The 11,152-nt window shown below is 42.9% G+C and overlaps 1 protein-coding gene and 1 long non-coding RNA gene across 2 annotated transcripts; both read right to left on the bottom strand.

The window, feature by feature from the left end:
- Nucleotides 1,337-2,227, bottom strand: LOC109707500. The gene has a single exon (XM_020228798.1). It carries the CDS (start codon nt 2,225-2,227, stop codon nt 1,337-1,339), a length of 891 nt encoding a protein of 296 aa, XP_020084387.1.
- Nucleotides 7,555-10,818, bottom strand: LOC109707091. Its single transcript, XR_002215404.1, has 6 exons — nt 10,594-10,818; nt 10,383-10,429; nt 9,383-9,437; nt 8,201-8,275; nt 7,957-8,030; nt 7,555-7,805 (listed from the first exon to the last, which is right to left on the bottom strand). It is a non-coding gene; the product is annotated as an uncharacterized LOC109707091 (long non-coding RNA).

Genomic DNA, 11,152 nt, shown 5'->3' with positions numbered 1-11,152 from the left:
CGACGCACTAATCCAATAGCGGTCGAAAGACCCAATTCACTAGGTCCATAAATGCTGCCGGGGCATTAGTAAGCCCAAACGGCATTACCGTAAACTCATAGTGGCCATACCGCGTACGGTACATCATTTTGTGCACATTCTTCAGCCGGATCTTCAATTGGTGATATCCCGACTGAAGATCTATCTTTGAGTATACCCGCGACCCCTGCAACTGATCAAACAGGTCGTCTATTCTCGACAACGGGTATTTGTTCTTGACCGTCATTTTATTCAACTCGTGATAATCCAGACAGAGTCGAAGTGTACGATTCTTTTTCTTCACAAACAACACCGAAGCTTCCCACGGTGACACGCTCGGCCTCACAAAGCCTTTGTCGAGCAAGTTCTGCAACTGAGCCTTTAACTCTTTAAGCTCTGCCGGTGCCATTCTATATGGAGCCTTCGAAATTGGCGCCGCTCCGGGAATCAAGTCAATGACGAACTCGATCTCCCGATCCGGTGGCAATCCCGGTAACTCCGCCGGAAACACATCCGGGAATTCACACGCTACTCGGATACTTTCAAGTTCTGGGTACTCTATTATGGTCACAAAATAGGCCACACATCCGCTTTTGATCATCTTTCTCGCCCTCGTCGCCGACACGGTCGACGCGAAGCGCGAGCTCTTGCACATTTGATACACCAACTCCTCTTGAACAGGCTCATGAAAAGTGATCACCTTACTGTCACAGTCAATGCTGGCATAGTACTTGGAGAACCAATTAACTCCCAAGATGACATCAAATCCCCACATCTGCTTCAACACTAGCAAGTCCGCCGGCATGATCCACTCGTCGATCTGAACAGGACAAGCTAAGCATTCCTCGTGAACTCTAAACGAGTGCTCGGGCGCATTAACCCACCAATAATCATGATTATGCACTATCTCCATGCCATGAGTCTCAGCAAATGATGCACCAATAAATGAATGTGATGCACCCGTATCGAACAATGCTCTTGCTCTAATGCCATTAATCAGAATAATACCTGCCACGACGTTGTCGGGTACAGCAGGCTGCTCCTCCACCTGAGTGGCGAAAACTCGTCCACTCGGTGCACGTGATCCCTTCGGCTGATGCAGTGCTGAAGCACGCCCAGCCGACATAGCAGGTGACAGTCCTGCAAGCTGTCGTGGAGCATATTAAGCAGAAGCAGCTGACGGAGCAGGTGACGCACCGCCCGGGCAATCCCAACTCAAGTGTCCCGCTTGGCCGCATCGAAAACACCTCCCGTCACGCTGAGAACATTCATTGGGCCTATGATTCCCGCCGCAGATCACGCACGGGAAGGAAGTCGTCTAACTCCTTGTCTGGCCTCTGCCTCCCCGCAATTGCGATCTTGGGTACCGAGGGGGTCGCTTGGAACTCGACTGCCCCAGGGAACCACCAGCCGGTAGCTTCTTGGACTTCTCCCTGTCCTTGTCTTTCTCAAAAGCCTCGCGCTCCTCGCGCGCAATGGCGTTGCCGCGCTCCACCCATAGCGCGCGATCGAGTACATCCTCGTAGGTCTTCAATCGGAAGGCATGAATGACCTTGAATATCTCGGGCCACAACCCGCTCTCGAAGACTTCCGCTCGGTCTCGGTCACCATGAACCAATCCCGGCACACAATTAACCATGTGCGAGAACTCTCTCTCGTATTCCCGCACCGATCGGTTTCCTTGCCTGAGTTTGCGGAAGTCCTCCTTGATCTTCCGCTTGTCGCTTTCGAAAAAATACTCCATGAGCAACATCTCCCGGAATGCCTCCCAAGTAACGGAAGCAAGATCCAACGATCGACTTTTCTTCGCTTGCGTCCACCATAACCGAGCCGACCCCTCGAAACAATGGGCCGCAAGGTGAACCTTATCCTTCTCAAGGGTGTAAATATCCTCGAACAACGCCTCCATCGCGACCAACCAATTCTTCATCACCCACGGATCCTTCACATCTCCGTCGAAAGTCGATAGGTTGAACCGTTTGAAGGCCGTCAACACCGCCAACGACCGCTCCTGCTCAGCCTCAAGTGCCTCCGGGATAGGAGCCGAAGAACCCGAAGCAGTCGGAGGAATAGCCGTCACTGGTGTCGCCGCCACCGCTGGAGTAGGTGCCACAGGTGCGGGCGGGTCCTGAGGTATAGGTGCAGCCGCCGCCGCCTGTCGGGCCACGAACTCATGGAGCCGTCCTATCTGCTCCCCTTGCTGCCGCATAGCCCCGGCCAAAGCCGCACTTGGGCCCGCAACTCACGAACTTCATCAAATCCAGCTTGCTCGGGCACTTTATCAGGCAATGCCGGAGCAGATCTATGCGTGTAACATCTCGGGGACATTAGCTCCCAAAACGAAACACACACGTTAATACTCGACACGCGTAACTCTTACACGTTCCAAATAACTACCCAATTAAGCGAAAGCAATCATGTGTGTTCATTTTCTACCCTCGGCATTATGTAGCCGGCCGCCCCACATAATCCCTCAGGAAGAAAACAAACAATCCCTTGAATCCATCTCTAAGTCCTTTTAGAGAAGTTCTAATCATAACCCAATCAATTAGCTTCCGCATATCCAAATCCACGTTAAACGTCTTCTAAGTTCCTATGGTCTCCAATCCTAAGGTCCCTAAGTCCATCCTAGACTTTTGCTTTCACTTTGCTCTGATACCACTATGTCTGTCACGCCCCGGAGTCGCCAATTTGGTCGGTTCGGGCACGAGAACAGACGTCGAACAGACAACACCTCCCCTGTCCGCCCAAGGCTCCAACAACATGTATAATACAAACAATTCAATACAAATGAACGCAATTATGCAAGGTTTGCATGAGGGCAAACGACAACTAAATCACAGTGAAAGCATCGAAACTAAACTAAACATTCGTCCACATACACGTCATTTCATTGCATTTGAATCCAACACAAGCACTATACATTTACATTCATTCTTATCCATTCATTTACATTTAGATCACATTGGCTTTCATCCAAAATACATGATTACATCTCTTTACATTACTAGTTCAACATACAAAAGTTGAATATACAAAACATAGGGTATGCCTATAAACTCCGAGGCCGCTATCTATGGCGCGATACCCTTGCTTCGATCCTTCGCCGCCCCGCTCGCGCATGGATCTGCAGGGTTAGTGGTGGTGTGAGAACTAAAAGAAGTTCCCAGTGGGCTCGGTCGCCGACCGCGCCGACTCGCCCACTAGGTTTATTCAGGCATATGTATTTCAATAAAGGAGAATATCAAACCCACTAATGCAACTAATACAATGCCTGCAAGAAAGCTGTCCACAGATAGATAAATAATCAAGTACATGATAATTATGCATGTATGTCCTTTCTCATTTTCCATGGCTTTTACCCAATCATCCCAGGGTACTCTTGGTTCACCCCAAACTCACAATCCACATATTCCGTCTACCGGGGAGGCACAAGGCACTACCGCCCGAGGGATCTCCGCCGGGGTACTTCCTCGTGGTGTCTACATTTCGGAGTACACTACTTGAGGAGGAGCTACCTCCCTTAAGCCGGAACCAATGTGTGAGTACGATCCAATCCTCAATTTGAGGACGTAGCCAAACCTGTCTCAATGCACAAAGCCTCAATACCGATGATAGGTTATCAACATATCATGCATATGCCACTATATCCGAACCACAATAGTCATGATGCCACTCTAGGTTAAACATTGTTTAGCCAATCTCTTTCTCAATGCCAATCGAGTCACTATAGTCGATGTCACCTTTGTTTACTATTGTCATAGTCTTTTCTCACATTCACATGCACATAGGGTCCTTTCATACATGGTTCACTTGGTTCATTATCATTTCTCATATTCTTTATGCATCTAAATGCATTTCAACCAGGAACATATTTCACACTACCCTATATGCAAGAATGCTACAATCAATATGCTCAAATTAGGTAACATAGACATAGAGAGAAATTCGGTATTTTCGGATAGCATCCCCCACCTTTTAGTGTTATAAGGATGTCGTGCGCCAAATCTTGCAATTTTTAGAGTCCAATGCCGCAAGCTACGGCAATCTGTACTATTTTAGCTTCTTTCGTCGATATCTTCGCGTACGCTCGTCGTATCGCCGAACCGAGCATACCAACGTGTTCGTCGACCTACCGATTAGGTTAAAAAGAGATCAAACCCAAGCTTTGACCTCAAAATCCAAAAACCCCAATTTTGGGTCCCTCAACAATGTCATCTTCCCCATTCATGGTCCCTAGCATGTATACTATAGGGGAAAACTACTATAGAGGCTCCTAGATGCTTCAACTAGAAGCAAACATCAAAACCCTAAGAAGAAAACATGGAAACTCACCTTAGAGTGCAAGCTTTTCCTTCAAAAGTCTTGCACAAGCTAGCTTCCACCTAGACAAGCTTCTTCTCCAAGCTTTTCTTCTCCAAAAGCCCTCCTTGGCCCAAGCTCTAGAGAGAAGGAGATGAGAGAGGAGAAGGTTTTTAGAGAGAGAGAGGGAGATATTTTGTTGTGGGTGTGAGAAATGAGCCCTAGAACTCATGCCCACACACACATATAACCTTTCACCATGCCACTTTGCACTTTAGCCCCTCTTAATTCCATTCTTCACATCAGCCTTCACTGGGCAAATTTCGCATACGGGGACTGGTCTCTCCCCGTAGGGACCGGTCCCCGAGAGTGGGTTTTCCAGGACTTAGCCGCTGGGGACATTTTTCGCTCACGGGGACTGGTCTCTCTCCGCAGGGACCGGTCCCCGAGAGCACAACTCTCAGGACTTAGCCGATTTTTCACACTTTTTGGCTGGCTACGCGTACGGGGACCGGTCTCTCCTCGCAGGGACCGGTCCCGAGAGTCCAAAATCTGGGACTTGACCAAATTTTCCAGTTTCACTCTCTCGGGTCCCTTTACACTATACCAAGGTTCCAAAACACTTAGAACCCATTGTAACTTGTTCCACTCCGCGTTCCGTTCGCTTCGAAGGAACGCAGCACGATTTACGGGGAAGTGATATGTTACATTCCCCCCCCTTAAAATTAGTTTCGTCCGCGAAACTTAACACGTAGCTTAGCTCACTTGATCGAACAAGTGAGGATAAACCTCGCACATCTTCTCCTCGAGCTCCCACGTGGATTCACGCCTCGAGTGATTACTATTGCACTTTTACATACGGAATAGTCCGATTCCGTAGCTTCCGCTCCTCTCGAGCAAGAATGCTCACCGAGAATTCTTCATAAGTGACATCCTCATGTAACTCTACCGGTTCATACTCCAACACATGTGAGGAGTTACGGAAGTACTTGCGGAGATTCGATATATGGAATACGTTGTGCACTCCCGCAAGCTTCGGCGGTAACGCTAACTTATACGCCGCCGGCCCAATCCGCTCTAGGATCTCGTATGGCCCTATGTATCGGGGACTTTTCCCCCGAATGCTAAACCACTTCACTCCGCGCATAGGCGACACCTTGAGAAATACACGGTCGCCAACCGCGAATTCCAAATCCTTTTGACTCTTATTTGCATAACTTCGTTGTCGCGATTGTGCCGTCATCAATCGTTGGCGAGCAAGACGAACTTTCTCCTCCGCCTCTCACACCACATCCGGACCAAGGGTGACTCTTTCACACACCTCGCTCCAATGGATAGGAGAGCGACACTTACATCCATAAAGTGCTTCAAATGGCGCAATCGCTACACTTTCTTGGTAGCTGTTATTGCAAGCGAACTCCGCCATCGGCAAATACTCATGCCACCCTCCACTATAATCGAGTACACATGCTCGCAACATATCCTCGAGTATCTGAATTGTCCTCTCTGACTGGCCATCACTCTGAGGATGAAATGCCGTACTGAAATCGAGCCGCGCGCGTGCATAGAGCATCCTGCAAGCTCTTCTAGAAATGAGAAGTGAACCAGGGGTCTCGATCTGACACAATCGATACTGGAACCCCATGCAATCTCACTACCTCATCCAAGTAGACTTGTGCTAACTTGTCTCCTGACTATGTGGTGTGGATCGGCAAGAAATGAGCCGACTTCGTCAAACGGTCCACAACCACCCATATGGCATCATGTCCGGCTTGCGATCGGGGTAATCCAACCACAAAGTCCATCGCTACGTCCTCCCATTTCCACACGGGGATTGGTAAGCTCAGCAACCTCCCCGCGGAAAATCGACGCTCGGCCTTCACTTATTGGCACGTCAAACACTGCGCTACAAACTCCCCAATGTCTCTTTTCATGCCCGGCCACCAATAATGCAATTTCAGGTCTTTATACATCTTAGTGCCGCCCGGGTGAATACTATACGGGAAATGATGCGCTTCTTGCAACACCATCTTACGGATACTCTGCCCTGCAGTACCGATAATGCAATTGTAGTACCGGTACTCTACCTTCCAGAGGCAAACCCGAGAGCAACCAAAATTCCTGCAATTTCGAGGTTTGGTGCTAAGTTTTAAACCTCAATTCTCGGGATGCGAGCCATGAGTCAAAACACTATCAACGACCCTTCAGAAAGTGTGGAAAAGCTCGAAACACAAATCAGACATCGAACCTCGCAATTTGCAACGATCCAGTGCATTACATTTTTCCTTCCTAAAAAGGAGTTTCATTTGCGAAACTAAAAAGCAAGTTACCTCAAGACTCCATCTGAAAAAGATGGGGATAACGCTCTTGCAGTGCGCTTTCCAACTCCTACGTGGCCTCGCGTTCATCGTGGTTGCTCCAAAGCACCTTTACAAAGGAAATATCGCGATTCTGCAGCTTTTTCACCTCGCGAGCCAAAATCCTCACCGGTTGCTCTTCAAAGCTCAAATCATCCCTCAGCTCCAATGTTATAACTTTCAAAACATGAGCTGGGTCAAAGATGTATTTTCGGAGGACCGATACATGAAAAATATTGTGTACACCCGATAGGTTTGGTGGTAGAGCAAGTCGATACGCTACCGGGCCTACACGCTCCAAAATCTCATAGGGTCCAACGAATCGGGGGCTCAACTTACCCCGGATGCCAAACCTTCTATTTCCCTTGGTCGGCGAGACTTTCAAGAAGATATGATCTCCAACTTGGAACTCCAAGTCTCACCGTCGTCGATCGGCATAGCTCCTCTGCTTGCTCTCGGCCGTCAGCAAACGCTCCCGAGCAATGCGAACTTTATCCTCTACTTCCTGGAGCATATTCGGGCACTACAAAAAAATTAAATTTTAGAAGCGGTCAAAACCGCTGGAAAAAGCATCTAGAACCGCTGGAAAATTTTTTTCCGACATTTGTAAAATCGTAGGGAAAAATTTTATAACCGCCGGTAGATCTCTGGCACTAAAAGCCTTTACCGACGGTTTACGTGACCATTGGAGAAGGTGATAATTTTAATGACGCTTCTCCGACCGCTACTAAATATGATAAAAAGCGCTAGTATAAATGAATAAATTTATACCAACGGTTTTGCAATTATTATGAATCCAATTCAAAATATAAAACATACAACTAAAAACAAGTTAGAATAAATTTTAGGACTCTTTACATTGAGATATAAGTACAAATTAAGCATTCAAACAAATTTAAATTTGATTATATACAACAATTGTCAAACAAGAGAAGCTAAATCAATTAACAAAACAAGATAGTTTGCACACTAAAAACACAATTGTCAATCAAAAATTTTATTCAAAAAAATTTTCAATCTAAAAGAAATAAAATCTATATGAAATCAAAATTCTACGAGTTCTTCAACTTATTCAAGGACTTCACTTCAAATTAACAGTGTTCATCAATCCTTCCTCCTCGAAAGTTCCTGAAAAAAAAAAAAAAAAAATTAGTGAAACAATAAAATCAAAAGGCTCCTAAACCATCTTTCAATTACAGACCAAATAAAATAAGTTAAATATTCTAGCATATAAGCTCTTAACAGTTAAAGGTGAATACAGAAAAGTATTACAACTCACTTGGACATCCTTTCCAGGTAGTCATCATAGCCCATAGGGACATATCCTTCTTGCATCTCTCGGTGAGACTTTAGCTAAGGATCAATAATAAGAGAAGAAGATCACCAAATTAAGATGCAAAATAGCAACACTCTACCAAAATAATAATATTATGAAGGCTAGAAAAGAAAAGGAAAATATTGCATGATTAAAGAATAGTAGGTCAAAATGAATGTACGAGTACAACATTGCCTAATGAACCAACCTTATTGACAACTTACTCCCTCACAAAATCATGGTGTTCAGGAGTATGATAAAACTGATCTGATAGCGCCTTGAACTGGAAAGAAACAGAATTCAAGAAAGAGAAACTAATATTACCAAAACACTTGAAAGAAATATAGGAAAACACCAACAGAACAAGCCGATAATATCATTATGATGCTTTTTTCCCATCTACTTTGATGGCTATAGAATTAGCTTTAGCTCGTCATTTAAAGCGTATATGTTATTGAATAGATAATTATCGAGCATAAACTATTGTTTCATGGTTTCAGTCATATTAATAGAAAAGAAAGTGAACTGATCTAGCAATTACGACCTCCCTGAACCTTACATTCAACCAAATCATATAATTGAAACCTACACAAACAATAGATTCACCATAAATAGGCAGAAAAATGATTACAGACACAAAGGCGCTGAATGGTTATAAATCCATGAGTCACCTTAGATCACCAATATTAACAACAAGATGCATCCACCATAAGCAGTAATTAATGATGGCCATGGAACTATCACGACGAATTAACTAAGCTCTCCCTAAAACCAAGTGGGATAAGTCTGCCTTAACTAAAAATTGATGATGATGATCAAAGAGAATTACTTCAACATCACAAATACTACACAACTTGCTAGCTGGACAATTCACTTTTGGTACAAATCGATCAATAACAACAAATTTGATTCATCAGTAGCCTAAAAATATAGATTGCTTAATGACCTTTAATAAAATTACATAATTTTCTTCAATAACCCTTGTCTTTTGACCTTTGGTATTTCAAAAATACTTTTGATACATTTATTTTATATACCTTCTAGTCAATTTGTTATTACAAAGAGGTAGTTATTAAGTGCCCTGTACTTAAAAAGACATTTTGATAAATTACAAGACAGAATTACCTGAAAGTCTCATATAACAATTTTTGATATGCCGACATTAGGCAATTATGATTTGTGTAGCTTCATCAAAAGTAAATACAAAATCAGCCTATTATAACCAACTTTTAGGGTACCATCATTGATTTACTAGGTTCAGATAATTACTAACAAATACATTAAATCGAGTAGGTCCAAGATTCATTATAATTAATATCATATATGATAATTTAAGTATATAGAATACACGTCCTACGAGGAGATAGAACATCGATTAAATCAACATTACCTTCCAAGAAGCCTTTGGTGATTTGAAGTGGCTTCATCAACAGAAGCCTTTGGTGCTGCATGAAAACAATCAGAAAGAAATTAAAAAAAAAAATTCAAATGTACGTCACTGGACTAACCTCCAAACAATTATATCAACTATGCTATAATGCCAAAGATTATTGGGCTTAGATATATAAAAGAAAACAAGTGACTACATAGAAAATCTGGAGAAATGATGAGCTAAACATATGAAGCTATCACACACACAAGGTATAGTAGCTTAATTTTAACCCCAAATATCATACTTTGAGATAATAGAGCTAGCATCCCAATCAGTGGCTTGAACTCTTTGAGTGGTTGTTCGGAAATCTGATTTCAATGCTTTAGTGTGCTTAGTTACTTCCGTTTTTTCAAGATGTAATATCAGGTTAATGTTTCACTTTATTTATTCTGTTTCTATCTCTACGGTCCTGCATCACTAACAACCTACTATCGAAATCCTACGTTAGCTACTGACTTTATGAATATAATATCGTAACCTAGCAATAGAGAGATAAAGGGAGAAAAGAAAAAATATTCTACAGTTCCATTAAAACTACACGTGAAAACTGAATCAAAAAGCAAATAGAACTGCACCTACATAAGAAAGAGTATAAAGATCAGAAACCAAAAGCAGAGTAGTTGGTAAACATAAGAGAGTCTCTAAATTATCAACCTTTAAATTATTCTTTTAGAATAAAAAAATTAGTTTGCAGATTAGAAGTTCATCATAAGCGTAACTATTTATAATCGATAAAGCCAAATTTGGCTAGAAATTTCATTCAAAATAGATAAATTACAAAAATCATCCTTAAAATAGTATACAATTGCACTTCAATCCTCGAATTTTAATCCTTATGCTAGTTAATCTATCAGAATCTATTAGATATAAGCACAAAACATCGAATAACATGGAAATTGAAGCCCTAAATGGCGCAAAAGCGGACCCGATCGCCCCCGATCATACAAAGAGAGCTCACCTCCGCCACTGGGCAATCGAAACCCCCAATTCAAGCGATCTCTCGCTCTATGTTGGCGTCGAGGCGAGTAGTACCAAATCCAAGCAATTAGTACCAAATCCGAGCAAGTAGAAGCATAATAAACAAAAAAAAGAGAGAAAATCAAGCACAAATTGCATCAAAAACACTGATATGAAGCCAAAAATCGAGCTCTACAAGCAATTGCTAGTACCAAGCGATTACTAGCTCCTCTCTTGTCCCGTGGGTTGGTGCGGTGTCGGAGAGGGAGATCGATGTTGGAGAGAAAGAGAGGGTAGGGGTGTTGAGGGAGAGAGAGTCGGGATGCGCGTGAGGGGAGAGGGAGGGTTTGATCGTGAAGGTGGGGGGCGCAATTTTTTTTTATCTTTTCTTTTTCCCCTTGGTCCCTCTGTGTGCGTGTAGGGGTGGCGGGAGTTGGGCTGGGGCTTTTTTTGGGTCGGGTTTGATTTTGGATTTTTTTTTTCTCAATCCTTAATATGACTTAACATTTTTTTAAAAAAATTATTAAATTTATTAACTAATTATACATTATTCAAAGCTAGAATAAGTTTGATATTAAAAAATTTAAATTGTACAAAACTTATTGTTATATTTTTCTTTTTTTATATATTTTGATAATTTTTTTCTTAATTTCAAAATTTTTATTTTCTGAGTTAAAATAGTATCTTTTTATATAGAAAATATGAAGAACATATGATTGTACTTCAATATTTTGAGGATTGTGTGGAAAAAAATTTAATTTAATTTAGTTT

The sequence above is a fragment of the Ananas comosus genome, linkage group 3 (assembly GCF_001540865.1).
Source record: "Ananas comosus cultivar F153 linkage group 3, ASM154086v1, whole genome shotgun sequence".
NCBI classification, from domain to species: Eukaryota; Viridiplantae; Streptophyta; class Magnoliopsida; order Poales; family Bromeliaceae; genus Ananas; species Ananas comosus.
The sequence above is the reverse complement of the archived record's forward strand: the minus strand, read 5'-3'. Positions and strand labels throughout refer to the sequence as shown.